Source organism: Ambystoma mexicanum, chromosome 8 (genome assembly GCF_040938575.1).
Source record: "Ambystoma mexicanum isolate Mex_15411 chromosome 8, UKY_AmexF1_1, whole genome shotgun sequence".
NCBI lineage: Eukaryota > Metazoa > Chordata > Amphibia > Caudata > Ambystomatidae > Ambystoma > Ambystoma mexicanum.
The window spans coordinates 1,466,898,487-1,466,918,232 of record NC_090929.1 but is presented as its reverse complement, the minus strand read 5'-3'; the positions used below and the strand labels follow the sequence as shown (position 1 = coordinate 1,466,918,232).

Here is a 19,746-nt window from a genome sequence, read left to right as displayed (position 1 = left end):
GCTGAGCAGGTTTCAACTCCTGTCGGGGGTAGTTGTCAGGCAGAATCCAGTTTCATTAAGCCAGGTTTCAGCTAAATGTCACTTTTTGTTCCCAGTTTTCTACATTCAAATCAAACTGACAATTTTTACATATACATTAAATAATTACTTCCTTCAAGTCATTTCAGAATATAGTTTTACATTGTATCCACCTCTTAGCAAGTCTTTCCTTGGTCTGGTTTTGTTTCATTTGTTCAGTTTTACACAAAAGTCTGGTGGTTTTAAAACGCCGGCTTTCTGATAGTGGTGAGTACTGGTAATGCAACCATTTTTGGGATTAAGAAAATGAATTCCCCACAGTTCTGAGTTGCTTTTTTGGCAATCAGCATTGCCATTCCCAATGGTTTCAGGCTACTGTGTGTAGCTCACTGGTGGTTAGGCAGTGCCCTCCTGTGCTCACAACATAGGCAAAAATGGGTGGCAGCCTATTCTTCATGTTTTCCCTGTGCACTCTCTGGGGAGTTCTGGCCATCATGATGTTTTCCATGCCAGTACTGCACACTTTTATTGTAGGGCTTGGATGCATGGGTAAAAACATCCCACATGAGGAAACAGGTCTACATAAAAACGTACCATGGTTTGTATTTCAGTGTTGCATTTTCTCTGTTGTATTTCTTCTAAACCAGAATTGTACAACGCCATTGGCCATTTTCATAGCCAACACTGTAAGCTGAATTGCCTGTTGCTGCTAATAAGATGGTCCTGTCTGTTGCTCAGTCGCACCATCTTTGTGGTCCAATGAAGTAAAAGGCACACTCCGCCGTCTGGGAGGAAAAAGCACAATCAACCTGCTGGCATTACCTTCTCCCCCCACACGTTGTACCCTTGCACCCCCTGCCCTGTCCAGCACTTAGGATTAAGCATTAACCCATCAACCCATGATATCGACTGTTTGTTTGCGCTTCCTTCATCGTTCAATGAATTGTCTACTACTTGCAGCGGCTTGCGATCTAGCCCAATGTCCTATGTAGATGCCAAAAGTTTGCCTTTGCAAATCCAGTTTTTTTAGACCAGTCTTTGTTTGTGGAATGTTCTATTCGGTCTCCTCATTATATCTGCACTCAAATCTATATTGTCCTAAAGAACAACATGAAAAGCAATCCTGGGGGGGGGCCCTTCTCCAGCCCTCTCTATGCTCTTTGCAATGTAATGTCCTTGGACATCTGTTCCTCCAGGCGTACCACAACCCACTTCTACTCCAGGATCACATCTCTGCTTCTTTTATCGTTGCCCATCTACCTCAGACTGTATTGTAAATTCTCATTTTGTGTCATTTGTTTTCAGGATGCGGATTGGCCCCTCTTCCTTTCGCTTGTGGTTGTGCCCACGTTTGTACAGCTGTTGCTCCTGCCGTGGTTTCCAGAAAGCCCCCGCTATCTCCTCATAGAAAAGAACAACCTCAGTGCTGCTGTTGCAGGTGAGTGGGACACCTCGGTCTAGCGTTTCTGGAAGTGTACACCAGCTGGTCTCAGTAGAAACCAAGTCTGCACTGAAATGTATGTGTTAGATCGCAAAGCTTAAGATCGAACACACAGAACCAAGACTTGTTTTTGACCGGTCACTCGGAGGCACTCATCGCGGCCTGTGTAATCTTTTTGAGATTTTGGATGCTATGGAAAGCACACTGAGAATACCTCTTGACTTAATACTGTCTGCATTTGTGCAGACAACCGTTACTACTTGACTTGTTGACGGTTTTAAGATGGGAGACAATAAAACACGCACACGTTTGTATGCACAATTTAAAGGAATCTGTTGATTTATGCAAGGGATCGTACTAGATGGCGCGTGCATCCAAAGGCCAGGTAAGCCCTATTTAAGAAATATTTACCTTACTTCTATCGAACAATGGAGTTGATGGCTCACAAAAGTACTTGGGTTGGGAGTAAGTTAACATATATCATTTTAATATCGTATTGCTACTATTTTGCTTTGTGTTTGTCTCTTGGTTTGTGTTTAGCCTTTGGAGTCCGTCGAGCAAAAGCCAGACAGTCTGCTCTATGTTGTGGTACAATTGAATTGCAGCTCCTGCAAAGGGCAGTGCCCAACCACCCATGATGAAGGTGTGGAGAGGGATAAGAGCATTGCCAGCCTCATCCTAACAGCTGCTGAATTGAGCATGTGTGGGGATGAGTTAAGCAGTACACTTGTTAAGCGGCTTCACTTCAACACTACAGCTAAGTCAATGCCTAGTCTGGGATGCTGAGGGAAACCCTTATTGATATATTTTTAGGTCCAGTTCATGTACTCTGGATGACAACCCTTTTATAACACCCCTCTCTTAGAATCCCCCTGACCCCACTGAGCCAAGAAGTAGGTCTGTTTTGCAAATTTAAACGGTTTATTTGAAAAATTAAACTATATATATATATCACACTTTTATAATAAATTAATATCTGATAGTACACTGAGACATATGATGTGGATCCACAATGGGTAATGTTACAGTGGTACACTTGATTACTTGGAGGTAGTATAGAGGATGAGTTAGCTGAAAATGCTTTATGGTTTCAAGGAAATGCAAGGTGGAATAAAATGCAGTACAGCAAATAAACGTGATATGATTTCAACCAACAACAATGTAATCACTTTTTCTCTGGCAATTCACGACCCCCCCACCCCCCATGCAATGTAAGAAATGGAAGGAGATGGAAAGAGGAGCACACAGTTCTCAGGAATGCAATCAAATACAATACGAAATTCAGTTCCCCCCTGCAAGCTTAGAGGAAACAGGTAGAAGTTTGAAACACAGGCCCAAAATGCTTTTAAATGTGATGGCAACAGATGGGAAAATGTGCTAACTGATTTTAATTCCCTCTAGAGATTCAGGGTGAGTGAGGGATGCTTGTTGGTATTAGTTCAGGCTCACTTTAGCAATGCTCTGAGTGAATGGAGATGCTATTTTGACAAGTGGAGAAATTGAGCCAAATCGCGGTAAATTTCGCGAGTGTGTAAATCGCGGTAAAAGTATAAGGAGTAGGAAGTCGGTTCTAGGCTTGTTGGAAAGCTTAGATTCTCGTTCCTAGGACAAACGGTTCCAGAGATACAGACGATTTAATAAAGGTAGATTTTTGGATTTAAAGTAAAACTCAAAATAACAGGTGACAGCTTGCAGCTACAGAATTGACAGGTGACAGTTGTGCAGCTTTAAAAATGACAGATGACATGATTTCTAGGAGGCTGTTCTAATTAGGTTAAAATAGTTTGGATTAGATTATTTTAACTAAGAGATTGGGTTCTGCACAGTTCTGGTGGATACTCACTCCTAATTTTGAAATTAATGGGCCTCATCACGGATCCGGTCAACACGTCCAGCAGCGGTTCTCTCTGCTCAGCGGGTCAATCAGGCACCGGTTCTACTCACATTGATCCGGATCTCTGGTTCTGCTCACAGCGGTCTGGGTCTGGTCTGCGGTACCAGCAAAAGTTCTTGGAAAAGATTCAAACAGCTCGCCCGGCTGTTGAATAGTTTGGTTAGGTTTGCTGGATTCTGAAGGCCTGCTGAGTATACATTTGCTTGCAGTGGGCCTTCTAGGTTCAAAGTACTGTAGTCTATGGGTCCCTGGTTCTGGTCTGTCTGGATGTGATGTCGGCCGTCAAATTGCTCCGCAGAAATGGAAAATGAATCAATCTACCTGTCCCAGCAGTCTCTTTTTATGTGTTTTGGAAGTGGGTGTGAGCGTGGCATAACTGAGCCTGCCCCTCTCTACTTGTCATTGGCCCAATTCTCCCCTCTCCCATGATTGGGGGAAGGAAATGGATTGTCATCATGATGAGGTCTGTTTATGGGTCAGAGGGTCCTCCCCATGTCAATTTGCCCACAAATCTATATTTGATTCAAATATATATTTCCCAGGTACACAAGTGGTTGACATTACATGTACATATTACACCTTGCTTAAGGTAGTCTCTGTTCCGCCTCTGGCGTTTCTAGGAGCTTGCATTCAAAAATGGCAACTTATTTTCGATTTTAGTGGGTTGTGCAATATGGGATTTTCATCAAAAATTATACAAAGGTACATTTCCCTTCCACATATATCCCAGTAACTTTCCATGTCTCTAGCTTAAATACATTGTCTACAATATTCATAATTAGCCGGGTTTTGCCCCAGAACATGGTACACATTGGAGTTTGGAGTCAAATCGTGAGGGCAATTTTCAAACTAAGACTCTCAAAGTTGTACATTCCTGTCATTTGGTTACAATAAGTTATCACTGTTTCTATAAAATATATATTTGTTGCAATTCAACTCCCCAAAGTGTTTGGGTCCACCTCCAGAAGTCTGGGTGGGTCAGTGATCACATGTCTCCCCTTGCTGGCAGAGGGCTGTTGCCAGGAAACACTCAAAATTAACATACCCCATTCAACAGAAAGGGGCTATTGTCTCTCTCTCCTCCAGGCTGAAGTGGAAACCCCCTCCCCCTCCCTCTCACTCAGAAGGGCCATGTGATATCCTGCCTCCTGTGGTGAGTCTCTGGGGTGTTAAGAGTTCTCAGCCTCTTGGCCTCTGGGAACAGCAGGTGGCTAAGATTTTTTAATTAACCAACAGGCCTTTGTCAGCCAGTTCTCCTGTCAGAGTTTGGACCGCTAGCGCCGCCTTGAGGAATTTGTCGGTACTGCATCAATTTTTGAGTTGTCTTGAATTACTGCATTTCAATAGAGTGGCCTTTTGCTTGATAGTATAGGACCCTTGCTTAACATTGTTTTGATGGCATCCTTACAGTAGAGTGGTGATGTGGAACCCCCCACAAGAAGGTTGTATCTTTGGAGTGGTCTTGTGCCAACTGCGCAGTTCTCCTGGATTCTGGCGTGAATGTGGGCGGCGACAGCTCATCCCTACATCCACCCAGTCTATTGATTTAGTTTGTTCTGGGATAGAATAATGGGCGGCGACAGCTCATCCCCACATCTACCCAGTCTAAGGATTCAACATGGGTCAAAACCCTTGACACACTGTAGGCGCAGGAACGCACATGCTAATTGCAGAGGGTTGCAAAGCTCACTCAAGCACCCAGTGGCGCTTGTAGGATGATGTCCCAGCAGACAAATGATGACACTGTGCTTCCAGGGGCTTAGGAGAACTTGAGGTGCTGTCACTTAACCGTCTTGTATGGCTTACGGAGGAGGCGAGAGTTTGGGGGAGAAGATATTGGCACCCCTCTCCCTATTCCCACAGACCGCTAGTAGCAACGTCACTGTGCTTTGACAGAAAAGAAGGCCTAAACTGACAGGAAGGGATGCTTTTATAGATGAAACCAATTTGGCCAAGTGAGTGAGTGACTGACTTTGCATGCATGTGGTACTTGGCATGTGGTGGGGAGGTAGCAGATTTCAGGTGCTTCGCCACTGCATGCAATGTCCTGGGTGTGACAGTGGTAGGGACGTTTCTTGGTGAAATGATTCACAACTGGCAATTCATGGGCAATAAGAACGGCATAAGATAATTATGGGGCAATGAGTAGCACACCTTGTGTTACTGCTGAGCGCACCATCCCCCCTCTCCGAATAAATGTTTCCAGAACTGTCAGCTTCCTTACACTGAGGAGTTTGTAGGGGAATCCTAGGTGGGGAAATGTAGAGGACTCTAAACTCCCAGAGTTTGGGGTGGGGGCGGGGGGGGAGGTTCGTAGTTTGGAGAATATGAAATTCTCAAAATATATGGAACAGTAGAGGGGCTAGTCCGATTGGATCACCATGAAGAGGTGCGCAATAAGCTGAAGACTATTGCTGCCAATGCTCTGCATCGGAAATTCCAAGGCATACACTTGTGGCACTGTCTTTCACTAATGTGGTAAGTGCAGTTTGTAATATGTTCAATATTCGTACGTTTTGAATGTGGTGATGTAAACATCTGTGCAGTGGTGGGCTTGTGCCGCAATGTGTTACCAAGTTGCCTTGTGGGCACAGAAGGGGGCAGCTGTTCAATCATTTTGTACAAGAAAACCAAGTTAGCTGGAAAATTAGGTCCAGGTAGGGAAACCCACTGATCCAGACGCGAGCAGGGTGGTGGGTCGGAAGGAGGAGTCGGACACGTTGAGGATATTCTGTACTCCTTTAATACAAATTAAAAGAATAATGCCTCTCTCCATATAGATAAAGGGAATGCCCCACCCATCTATTGAAAATAAAGGTTCTCGTCAGATGTCAGGAAGTCCAAAGTATAGATGTCCTCCGTCCAAACTAACGCTACCTGCACTAAATGAGAAACAAATGCACATCATGATGGCTTGGGGTAAATCAGCCCACTGGCTCTTCAAAGTTTGATGGTGAAAAGGTTGTTATCCTAGCCCGCCTCGCACCCAAAAAGCTCAGTATAGATCTCCAATGATCCATTGCACGAGTGAGGCTTTTTGTAAATTAAAAGCTGCCATTTATTTTTAGCCTGATGCGGGAACGGAACAAAATCTCACTCAAAACGATGTGTGGAGGAGGGAAAGGGAATGTTTGACTACAGGGTTGATGTTGGGAGGGTTACAGAGGAACAATTGGTGAGCTTGCGACTTGGATCGGGGCCAGCGAGCACTATTTCAATCCGAAAGGAATTAAAGAAAGTTAGGAGAGGGTAAAAGGGCAGTAATAGGGCAGTTTGCCATCAAGGTGGATGTGGGGGGAGACCAGAAATGCTGTATATATTTGAGGTTAGAGGGGCTTGGGAAGATGTTTATTCTATGGCATTTCCATCTTTTCACAAGAACCAAAAACTGGTTGTGTTTCAGCAAGAATTGTAATTGCGAGGATCCGATCCCACGCGATTCTCATGAATGTCTTACAACAAGGGAAGATACAGGGTAATAAAACTAAATGATGTTTCATTCTTGTTGTAAATCTGCTGTAAAATCTGGTGAACATATGGAGGTCAAAAAAACTTTTGTTTTTCATAATGTATGCTAAAACAGCAAACCTCATGCGGGTCTTCATGATCAGAAAGTGGCCTTCTGTGGTTCGCGCCCCCTTTGATATTCATTCCTCAGTGTAGAGACTGGGAAACTTGGACGTGTTATCTTGGATGAACATAACTCTTGTTTGGGTCGGCCCCGTTTAAGTCTAGTTTTTGCCAAAGTCTGGTCCTAAATTGTTTTTTTTAATAATGCCAGGCATGCCTTTTCAAAATGCCTGCATTGTTGAATTAATGTCAGTGCTGTTTACCACAAGCCTATAGTATAACCAAGTGTTATGGGTGCCATACGGACCAAGTTTGCCAACAACTTAATTCAGTTGCTACAGCTGACTGCCCAGAGAGAACATGTCTGCCTTGCATTTGCTAACATTTCCGATCTCTCATTTATTATCGTATACTTTTTGTGATTTTATTATTTTTAGATCTATTTTTCTGATTGGATGATTTATAATTTCGTCAATTGCTAAAATGTGTTTTGTTGACATCAGTCAAAATAAAGTCGAACTAACAACACTGTTCAGTTGCAGCTCAGAAATGGCCAGGGACTGTGCACTGAAGCAGATGCGTAATTATTCTGGTCTCCCCTCCACCCCAACCCCTAAAATCTGATTCCCTGCATCCTTCGCTTAACACACCATTTTCATTAAATCCTGAACTGAAAGCTGTGTTGCCGCTATCTTGTCAGAAGTGAGCTCCCTTGACGGGGCTAGAATTATCCGCAGTCGCGCTCGGGCTCCCTTGGAGAGCCCGGAAGCCTGGCGCAAGATGAATGGGTGGTTCCCTCAACAGTCTTGTCCTTCACCTTGATTACCTCCTTCAGGGGTAGAAGCTGCGCCTTGCCTCTGCTCCGTGCGCCCGCCCGCCCTCCCTCCTCTCCGCCGCCTCCTCCTCCTCTCGGTCTCCTGTCGGTTTGCTAGATTGCCTAGTGCTCGCGGAGCAATGATCATTTGATATCAAGACACTGCTGCTGTCCATTACAATGACTCATAAGCAACAGACTGAGGGAGCGTGGAGCGAAGAGGGCGTTGGGACAGGGCTAGGGCAGTGCAACCTCCACCCGACGTCGTGGCTGTCCATCATGCAGGCGTAATGGACAACTGAGCACCCAATTAAGCAGAGTGAGCGAAATTTAGGACTTCACTCCTCAGTGTCACTTTCATTAAGTGTTACAGATTTTCATTGGTACAGCGTCGATTCCAATAAGCTGTCCTGGTCACTAAATGATATGCATTTTGAAAGCAAGCTGTGTCTGCATTGATTGTTTAGGGAGAAAGAGGCACCGAAAATGAGCTTTCTACGGGCACTGGTTTGCTGCAGTTCACTACACTAGTGCAAGTTAATGCCCCAGGGTTGCTCAACTGCAGGCCTCGAGGGCTGGATCCATGTCGAATTTTCCTGATACCCCTCATTAATATTAATCAGATAAATTTGCATACAATGATTCTAAAAATGTTCTCTGGAATAATGAGGGTTTCGTGAAAACCCATAATTTTTGCACCGAGGCCTGGAGTTAGTCCAAAGTAGGTGTTTATTCTCCATACTTTACTCACTGATCTCTACATTCTCCCCACTGTGTCAACATGGCAGTTAGTTTTTAGAGAAACATCCAAAAACGGAGCAGGCTGCTGTATATGATGGATATTTTGGCCATGGGCGCTCGTGGGCATATGCAGGTACACCTGGAATCTGTAGCCTTTATACACTTGATCAGGGAAGCGTATGTTGGCCATGCAGCATTGTGGATGGGAGGCGGTGTCTTAGGTTCAGGTGGTACACTGGAATAGAAATCCTCAAGCGAATAAAGCTAAAATGATTTAAGGGAAGCAGAAAATGTGGCGTCTGAACGTGTTAATTGCATGGCTATTACTAAAGGTGCTTCTTGACACTGGCATGAAACCGCTGTCCAGAGAAGGCGGGATAACTGTTCTTGCCACAGCCATATTTTTAGGAGGTAGTGAGTTATCAAATGATAGTGTGGGGCTTCAAAGGGAAGGAGTGACGGATTCTGTCTTGCATCACTGTCACAGGCGCAACTAGACAAACTGAAGGAATGGGGTAGTTAACCCTTTGAATTTTGGGAGAGGGGCTAACTTCAGAGACTGATGCAGAGGAGCAAACTTACGTTTGTGGGCGTTCTTTGCCAAGGCACGTTTGTAAGAACTAGTGTCAAGTTAGCAGCACATTCTGCAGTTTAAAGCACATCAGGCCACGGACACTGCCTCTAAGCATGATTGGAGTGAATGACAAAATGCCCATTTCTATTAGTAGGGGCCAGCATGGTAAGGCTGTGGTTGGGATGTGGTACGTGGTTTACTTTTGCAACTGCTAGTTCATTGTGCATATCAACCTGCATTGCAGTACAATTCCATTTAAGCCGCAGTCTCGCTAAAGTTGGCGTTTTCTTTTCATCTTCAGTTGGGAGACCTCCCGGATGTAAACCCCACTTTAAAAAGTCACGTTTCTTTTGTGAATCACTTTCTTTCTGTTGGCATTACTAACTAAATGTTGTTTTTACGGCATCTAACTTGCCGAGTTTGTCTCCTGTCCCCTTGTACTCTTCCAAGCACTGCCCGAGCATGCGTAGGCTGACAACCCATTACGATTGTAATTGTCTAAAAATGCATGCACATGAAAAGTGCAGTTACCAACACTGAAATGATTTACAGGAAGTACTCCCGGGCCTTTATGAATAACAGAGCACCGTCACCGGACCATCTGTGGATCATCTGTGTCCTGTCCTACCAGCGGACGGATCTGTAGCTGAGCGAGGTTCAATCAGAACCCAAAATACCGCGAAGGGATCTCGATTTCCTTCATTTTTTTTCTTTTTTAAATCAGACTTTATTGGTTTTCATCAAACAGTACATCACTTTTCAAATCTCCATATTTGAACTGTCAGATGTAAGAACTTCCTTTTAAATAGAGGCCTTCCAAACAACCCTCCCTCACTGTCATCACTTATGCATTTACATTACAACAGATTAGCACCCCATACCAAAACCAAGGTGTCCACTATCTTCCGACACCTCCTTCTATCCTTAAGATTTTAGACCCAGTTCTCATCGCCCTTCTCCTCTTTCACCCTCAATTCATTCAAACCTTTCCACAGTTTCACTCTAGACTTTCCCTGCTCTTATACTTAAGGTTGCGCATGGGGTCATTGATTATCTGTGTTCTCTTTTCCATAGTAAGTATGTCTTGTGCTATGTTCCCACATTCATTTTCATAGTAGGAAATGGATCTGTGAGGAATTCGACCATCTGCACCGGGAGAGTGCGCTCGCCTGGGCTATTTGACTTTTTGTTTATTTAAAAGAAGGAATGATGGGAGATCAACCTCAGGAAAATATGTGGAGCTCTTCCTGCACATATTTTCCAGGCTCACCGCACAGGAGAAAAATAGTCATGTACTCTGGGAGGGCACAGCTTACCAGCGGCACCCTCCCCTGTCATGTGTAGCTGACACCTGATAGCTGTGGGTACATCAAAAACCTCTGGCTGTGCGCAGCCTGATTATCATTTCAAGGCCCCATGGATTTGCATCTCCATTGTTACACCACACTGGTGGCTGCGAATACTGAAGAATGTTAATTAGCAGGCCTCTGGAAAGCCCTGGGTGCAGGGTGACAAATCGCCAGTCTCCTCTTTGTAATGAAATGTGTCAACTTGGTACTAACACCCCTCTTTGGTATGAAAGGGTAGTGAATGTGCTGCCTGGAACCACTCCTTTCAGAGCAGGGAAGCATGTGAATTGCAGGAGACAAAAGTCTGCCTGCAACCCCATATATTAAAGGAGGCCCATGTTGTAACCAAGCGTTGTATAGGGCTCAGTTAATTAGGGAGACACTTTGATGTACAGCAGTCAGGAAGATGGGTGGGACTTAGAAGTAAATGTTGTAATCCGTCCCCTGTCTGTTGCCAAGTGCTCCGATTCTGACCTGAAGCATCACTGAAGATTGTTGGTAGGGACCCAGGATTGGTTCATTAATGTGGGCTTAGCCTACACCAATCGCTGGGGCCCATTTGGCTTTAAAAGAGGGATGACCCCTCCCTGATTAGAACATCTTAAGACTTTGCAAGGAGAAAGGACTCATTTGGACCCAAACTGAAGGTACAGTCTACCCTATATCTTCCGCCAGTGAAGGATTGCCAGGAGTTCAAAGAGGGAAGCAAGATCGCTCCCCTAAACATCTCCCAGGGAACAGAGGGAGATATCCGACTCAGAGGACCTGTCCAACAGCTCCAGAACTGGTACCCTGCCAGCACACCGCATGCCCTGCTAAGATCTGACAGCAAGCTTACTAGCTTCCAGTATTCCTCCTATGCCGATGACATGCAGATCATGGTCCGCCTTGATCTTGCTCTGCCTGATATTACTGCGCGACTTAGGGGCTGCCTTGATGGCTTCGGTTCTTGGATCGCCACGAACCGGCTGAAACTAAATGGTGAAAGGATGGAGGTTCTGGTTGTTGGCACCTCCAGCCCTCTATTCTTCTGGATGACTACTCTTGCACCATTTCCCCCTCCGGCCTCTTCTGTTAAGGATCTGGGGTTAAAATCTCCTCCTCCCCTGTCTATGTACGATCAGGTCACTTCAGTTTGTAAATCTGACCATTTTAAACTAAACATTTTACGGAAGGTTCTTACATTTATCCCTGTGCAATTTCAGGCATCCGTGGTGACCGCTCTTGTATTTAGCATTATTGATTACTGCAATGAGCTGTATTTAGCTCAGCCTGCCTATCTTGTGCGCCGCCTCCAGCTCCGTCAGAATGCTGCGACCAGGTCTGTTCTCTCCACCCCCTGTTCGGTGCCCATATGTCTCCTCTTCTTGGACAGCTTGACTGGCTCCCGGTCGAGAAGCGTGTTCTCTTCAAATCACTCTGCATTGTACACAAAGCTTTCTATGAATGTGGCACAGAATACCTGCAGACAAAACTTTCCCCCTATGTTCCTTTGTGACCACTTCGCTCACAATCTGTTTTCCTGATCCAAATTCCTCAGGTCAGACTTTCGCGCATGTGCGACTGTGCTTTCTCGGTTGCTGTGACCAGGGCATGGAAATCTCTTCCCCCTGTCCCTGCATGTCACAGCTGATCATCTTCCCTTTTGTAGGGTATTAAAAATGTTGTTGTTCTGAGCTGCCATTTCCTGTCTTGGTGCTCGTTCTGTTTGAGTGCTATTATGCCTTGGGGTGAACGTGTACTTTATACATTCTTTTAACATAGCATAACATGCCACTAAGTCCTGATACATTTTTCAGAATTTAAATGTACCCGTGAACATCAACCGGAAAACACTTTGAAGAACCTGTCCTGCTTTTCCTTGTTAGATGACACCACCCTTCTTAGAGAGTCCATCCCCTTGTAGTTTTTACTGTTTTTGCCATACTTCCTCTATCAGTCTGTATGCTGATCCTCCATGTTCGAAGAAAAGGGAGAAGGGGTACCCCATCTGTTTCTACAACCTTTCTCTGTTGGCCATAGACCAGGTTTGCATTGGCATCTACGTTGCAATGTGGTGGCCGTTAAGTCTTGGTATATCTTCACTTCAGAGCCCTCCCATTGGATGGATCCTTCTTACCTTGCCCTGTTCAAGAACTTTATATCTGAAGCAGGGGCACTTTGCTACCACATATTCCCGGCTCAGCCCCCACCCCTGTGCAGCCCGGTCAAACAGGATAGGCTTACACACGTTTTCTTTTTTTTATAAAGAATCTGTTTTATTTTTTTACCCAACTCCATAACAGTGTACCAATACTTTTGGGGAACCCCAAAGATGCAATGTAATTTTTTATTTCTCCCGATTTTCAAGGTCTTCCATCTTCATACTGACTTCTCTTCGCACACGTTATTATTCAACATCTACCTATCACTACTAATAAAAATCATCAGAAGACACGGCCTCACCTGCTACAACTACCCCAACGACGCAAATCATTTCCAAAATACAAGACACTCAAGAAAAAAACTAACACTAGAAAACTGCCTTCATGGTGTATTCAACTGAATGAACTAAACTACCTCAAAATCAACCCAGCAATAATGAGTATCACAAAAAATGGAGGGGACACCCACTACATATCGTGGCCAAGAAAACTCGGTTATACTCCAGCACCATCGTCGATTGTATTAAAAAAAAAAAAATGTGGGTACTGATGGATAACAATCTTACTCTAGAGCCACAAGTAAACACTCTACTCAAGAAATGCAGCTTTCTCCTGCAAGCGGCAAAAAGGATCCTACCGTTCCTGTCTTTCGCCAACAAAACAATCACCATCATTGCTCTAGTCATGTCCAGAGTAGATTACGCCAATAGCCTATAACTGGGTATTCCTGAACGACTTCTAAAAAAAAACTACACGGCATACAAAATGCGGCAGGCAGCCAGATTGCTTCTCAAACTACCCCAAAGAGAACAAATCACACATGTGCTAAAAACACTACGTTGCCGCGGCGGCCGCTTATATAGGGCGGGGGGATGCCGCCCCCCCAACCAGGGCCCCCACAATGTGCAAAGAGAACAGTAAGTTCTCTGCAGTGTGGCAGAAAATGAATGTTGGGGAGCGGCAAATTAATTATTTGTTTATGTATAATTAATTTGCTGCTCTGCAATGTTGAGTCAGCGTTCAATGCCATGGTGTCACCGTTGTACAGGGGCGCGTCCCGTTTTACAGAGCATTTTCAATTGCAGAATGTGCGGAGCTCATAGCTCCACGCACTCTACGTAACCATCTGCAATCCAGGAAGCTGGCGGGCGCTGGAAGGGTGGCCCTGCAGTAGTACAATCTGTGCACAAATGGCACACCACAGACAGAATTAATTGAGTAAGATAGCAGCATAGCAATAGCTTTTAGTGGATTATCACTGGCTGTTTGCCAGCCAATGACAATCAGTGTGAGGGTGGGGTCATGGGCACGCGTGTGTGCCTCACCTTCTCGTTTTTTCTCTCGTGTCTTGACTCGAGCAGTGGCCAGTGGACTTTCTGCAGGAGGACTCCCGCCTGCCAGAACCTCAGCGCACCACTCTGCGTGCAACCTCGCCCGAGTCTCCCCCAAGCGCCACCTGTAAGTGTTAGTTAAGTAAAAGTTTAGTTAAAGCAAATAATGCTAACTCCTACCGAAACTCGCCTTAGTCTCAGCGAGTCGGCTCCTCAACCTACATCTCGTCAAGTCGTCATGTGTCTCCCAGTTGCACTTTGGCTCGCGTCGCGTGCTTATTGAAGATTGACTACTTTAATGTAGTACTTTAAAAAAAGTAGTCAATGCTCAATAAACACGTAAGAGGACTTCACGTTGTGCCCGCGACCTGCCCAGCCTTCATTCCCAAATGCTTGTATGTTTTGTGTCAAGGTGCATGCTTGTAGTTAAAAGTGCATGCATCTTAGTTAAGTTGCAGACATAAAAGTTACATTTCAGGTAAATTATTCAAACTAAAATGCAAAGCTTTTTTTTACCTGCACACTGGATTTTATTATAATCTTGCAATTAATTACACAACTCGACAGCCCTCTTGGAAAAATAACGAGTTTTTCTTTTAAGCAGAGTTCAGCGTGTTATGAGACAGATTCAGAAGCGCCAGACCAATCAATGATTTTTTAGGGAGTGAACTACTTCAGCAGCTTATATCGTGTTTCCTAGATTGTAGTTCTGTTTAGAGCTTCACGCGTACGCTTTCCACTCCAGCCCTCTTTCCTTGGGAAAGAAAAATGAATTCAGGGTTGATGAGTGTATGCATGGTAAATTACACTGATTTACCGGGAACCCTCTGGCCTACTAGCGCAGCGCCACCATAGGCAGAGCCGGACTCTTACTTGAGAACAACACAAGCATGCTGTTAACTTTTATGGAATTGTGCTCTTGCCAAATACAGAACGCGCCTGTGATCTGATCCCGTTCTGTAAGGTTTAAAAATCATGGAGTTACCCCCCTTACTCTTTCGACATATACGGATCAACAGTCAGAGTACAACAGCTTGAACAACCACTAAACTTCCTTTTTGAAATCGGATTGCAATGATTTTCTCAGCCTTTTCTCTTCCTCTTACTCCCACTCTCTAATATCCATTGCCGGAAAATGCACTGTCTGTAATGTATATTGGTCTAATGGTGGTTGGATCTCTTTGTCCCCCTGCTTAATACTAGGACTAACCTCCTACCAAGATTTTGACACAGTGCCCTCACAGAAGCCCCCCTTACACCATTTTTAGCAGAGGCACTAACCATCTGGTAAGAGACAGCAATTTTATATGTGCATTCTAGTAGATTTTTAAAAATGTTTCTTCCCTTCCACCAGTTCGTTTTTTGCCATGGTGGAGAACTGATTTCTCCTATATTGTTTAGCAATAGTTTTTAGCCTTGAGTTAGATCCGTAATAGGTGAAAAGCAGTCCTGCAAGCCACACATTTCAAAATCTTTGTGTGAAATGTCGCAATAAGTTCACACCATGGATGCTGCCAAGCCTGTGTGTTTGCGTGTGCATGTGTATTTGTCACAGGATAGATGGCAATGGGGACTGTTATGTCTATGGGTAGCAGGGTTAGCATTTAGTGTGGTTGGAACATACAGGGGGGTGGAAATACAAAGGCAGTGTGGCATGAGGGGACAAACCCTAAACAGGACAGGGAGAGATTGTTTGGCAATGACGTAGCAACAGGGAGTACCCAAAAAGTCAGATATTGCGGCTGGACTCTGTAAGGGGGAGGTATAAGAAGGCAGAGTGCTTTGGAGGATGCCCTTCTCCCTACAAAACGTAGACGAGTTCCATGGGCAATGCGACAGTGATAATGGTACATGGACTGGCAGCTAGAGGCATGTTGTGCTTAATTAGTGGCAGTGAAATATAACTTTTTAACTACTACATTCCTCGTCCCACCATTCTGAGACTCCGTGTTGTATACTACTTTTATTAGACTTGATATTTTTGCTATCACTTCCTTCACTATATTGATATTTTTTTATTTCTATTGCGCTCATACACAAGTGTTTCAGAGCGCGACAAGGGAAGGGAAGGGGAACAGGGGAGAACAAAAACAACAATCTTACTAGGTCCAGTGACATTGAGAACGTGCAAGTGCAGGGTAGAGGGAGAAGTGCATGGAAGGGGGTACAAAAGGAGAGTGCGGAGCGAGAAGGAAAAAATAAAAATAAAAATAATAATAAAATAATAAATAAAAAGGCAACCAACAATGGGAGTGCAGCCAGCAAGTGGCAAGTGCTGGGTTTATGGCAGCAGGCCGGGTAGGTCTGAAAGTGCAGGAAGAAAAGGGGAGGGCTGTATGGGTACAGATACAGACCCCAGTCCAAGGGGTGGCCCGGAGGCAGTGCGTGAGGGTGGAAAGATGAGCAGGTACCTGGGCCCGGAGGACAGAGGGTGGCCAGGTGCATGGTGCCGAGGGAGAGTAGAATCAACAGGGGAGAGGGGAGAGGGGAGGAGGAGGCAGAAGCAAAGAGGAAGGTTTTGAGTTGCTTCCGGAACCGGAGATGGTTCTCTAAGTTTGAGTGGCAGGGAGGCTGTTCCAGAGGGAGGCCCCAGCCGAAGACCGAGATCTACCCCTAGCTTGTTTCTTTGAGAAACGACTGACCCTGAGGGAGTTGGAGGTAGAGGAGCGGAGTGCTCGAGATGGGAGGTATTTGTGGAGGGATATCTGAAGGTATGTTGGACCCAGGCCCCAGAAAGCCTTGTGGACAATGCAGAGGGTTTTGAATTTAATCCTTGCATCCACTGGGAGCCAATGGAGAGAATTCAGAGCTGGAGAGATGCGATCCTAGGGTTTGAGGCCAAGGACAAGTCTTGCAGTTCTGTTCTGCATAAGTTGTAAAGGGCGGAGAGTAGAGGCAGGTAGATTAAGAAAGAGGCTTTTGCAATTGTCCAACTTGGAGAGAACCAGAGCTTGTCGAGACAGTGATCTTCTGGTGGAATGAGAGGAAAGGAAGAACACCTCTGAGGAGGTGCAGTAGGATGTTTGACTTTTTTGATACATCAGTGATGTGGGCGGAGAAGGAGAGTGTGGAATCAAAGGTGACACCAAGGTTCTTGGCCTCGCAGGTGGGGATAGGAGGAGGGCCAAGGGAGGCCGGCCAGAGAGTGAGGGGAAAGGAAGGTGATGGTGTGCCAATGAGGAGGGTCTCTGTCTTGCTGGCATTAAGACAAAAATCGTTGGCGGCACACCAATCTCGGATGGCAGTTAGTCAATCAGTGATGAGAGAGGTGGAGGAGGTGGCCGAGGGCAGCCTGAAAATGAGTTGTGTTGTCTGCGTAGCACTGGAAGTTTGAGCAGAAAATGGCAATGCAGCGGCTGAAAGTTGCCAGGTATTGGTTGAAAAGCCAGGGTGAGAGGTTAGACCCCTGGGGAACACCACAGATGGAGAGGAAGACAGATGGGAAGGACCCAAGTTGGACCTGGGAGGGTCGATCAGAGAGGAAAGAGGTCAGCCAGGTCAGAGCCTGATTGGTGATACCCAAGTTATCCCGGAGACGGTTGAGCAGGATGGTATGTTGGACAGTGTCGAAGGCAGAGGAGAGATCAAGTAGGATGAGAACAGAGGGAATGCTAGAGCCAAGGTTGGAAAGCAGATCTAAACGGATGTTCAGGAGAGCAGTTTCCGTGCTTCTGCCAGATCTGAAGCCAGACTGAAGGTCACAGAGACAGCCAACAGAATCAGAATGAAGGTTTAGCTGAGAGATGGCCAGCTTTTCAAGGAGTATGCCCAAGAAGGGGGTAATAGAAATTGGGCGATAGTTGGGTTTCTTGAGGAAAGGATGCACAAGGGAGAGCTTAGGAGGGGAGGAGAGGGGAAGGATCCTGAGGCAAAGGGGTGGTTGCAGAAGTCGGCAAGGGCCGGAGCGAGGGTATCAATGTGGTCCTTGAGTTTTAGAGGTACAGGGATGAACCTGTTTTGACGAGGCTTTCATAGATCGGACTTGTCTAGCGACCTCATCAGGGGAGAAGAGAGGAGAGGAAAGGAAGAGAAGGCGGGTGGGGGGTGGCTGGAGGAGGGTCAGTGAGTACCGACAGAGAGGGGAGGGGAGCGGAGATGGGTGGAGGAGTGTGGACAGGATGTCCTGGGTTTTTGAGATGGTGTGAGGCCAGAGCATTGCAAAGAGCCTGAGAGACAAGGGGAGGGGTAGAGACTGCAGCAGGGTTGGCCAGCACCTTACACATTTTAAAGGTCTGTATAAATCTGTAGTGCCATTTCTACTGCAGGATCACTTTGTTTCATAGTCCACTTATCCAGTTGGCCACGCACTCAATCTGCTTCTTCGTGGTAGATGCATAAGGTGTGCGTCAATCCCAAACTGAGTACCTTATTGTGAAAAATACAGTAAACTCCATTAGGTTACCTCTGCTGTATACCTGTTTTTTTCACCCAAGAGCCCCTTCTTATTCTGTATTTGAATATTCATCTGTTAAGATTAGTTTCGACCCTAAGGAGTCCTTTGCAAGTCCATAAATGTATGTATAACAGTGTTAATATGATAACGTTGTCACTTATGTCAACAAAATCATGATCATTACTGTGCTTACTGAGGCTGACGTGCACCTATGTTCTGGTCTATGGTATGTGTGGTGATTGAATAGGTAATTATGTTGTCATTTAACAGCTCTGCATCAATTCTTTGTTCTTTAGAGGTCTATATGTAAATAGTATCAGTGGGGTTCGGAATGTTGCGACACCCAATCACCACACATGCTACAGAGCAGCTTTTGTGCATTAGAACACAGGCATACACCCGAGATCACGCTTACATAGCCACATGATCTTTGGACACTGAGCAACCCACACGCATCACATAACAATTTATAATATTCAGAAGTTGCCAGGTGTGCTTATATGCCCAGTTACCTACTGTTTTGCTGGGACCCAACGGGTTGCTGTACATACTTTCACAAAATACTACTGCGTGGATGTTGATACAAGGACACATATCCGGCTTGGCTGAACAACATATGGTACAATATAGTAGCAGCTATTCTCGAATACAAGCTGCTGTAAAATACACCATCACACTTGCACACATGAATAATATACCACCATTAGTAAGTAAAACCAAATGCTTTTTATATTCTATTTCTGTGAGTTTGGACAGTAAACTGCACATTTTGGAAGCCATATTTGAAAAGATTTCTCGCTGGGGGGATAAACCCCAGTGCACCGCACCGGCTTTGCTGTGGGTTGGGCATGCTCGCTGCGCTTACTCGCTCCCAAATTCACACCCACAAGTTTGCGCCCCACCACCTTTCAAAGTCACCAGACGCCACTGCTACATTGGCTACCAATAAAACAACTAATAAAATTCAAAACAATGTGCACCACGCACAGAGCAATAATCAAACAAGGCGCAGTTCCTGAGAGACAAATTACGCCTACATCAACCGACAAGAACGCTCGGATCAAGCAACGACATCCGCCTGGAACCGAAAACCTACAATAAAAGAAAATTCGGAGGATCTTCTTTCTCTCACCAGGCACTGAAAACTTTGATCGACCTACCAAAGCGCATACCCAACACAAGAAACCACCTTGTATTCAGGAAACTGCTCAAATCCTGGCTCTTCACCTCGTAACTAGAAGACCACCCACAGGGGCGCACACACAACGAAAACAAAGATAAATGAAGACACAGATCCTGATTCACACCAAGCAATCAACTAAAAATATGATCTAAGGAAGACACTCCAAGACATACCGAATGACTAACTAAAAGACAGCCATGAGAGGAAGACACCAAAAACTGAATACATAGGCAGACCAAGACGTAAGGACCAGGACGACTCATCAATGCCACCCTGACCCACACCCAAGCTAAC

General features: G+C 45.3%; 1 protein-coding gene across 1 annotated transcript in view; it reads left to right on the top strand.

The window, feature by feature from the left end:
* LOC138473115 (solute carrier family 2, facilitated glucose transporter member 9-like) overlaps positions 1–19,746 on the top strand; it is a 369,925-nt gene that overhangs the window by 201,735 nt on the left and 148,444 nt on the right. The window contains exon 6 of the mRNA XM_069611639.1: positions 1,324–1,456. Coding sequence (XP_069467740.1) covers positions 1,324–1,456 — 133 coding nt within the window. The remainder of the gene's footprint in view (positions 1–1,323; positions 1,457–19,746) is intronic.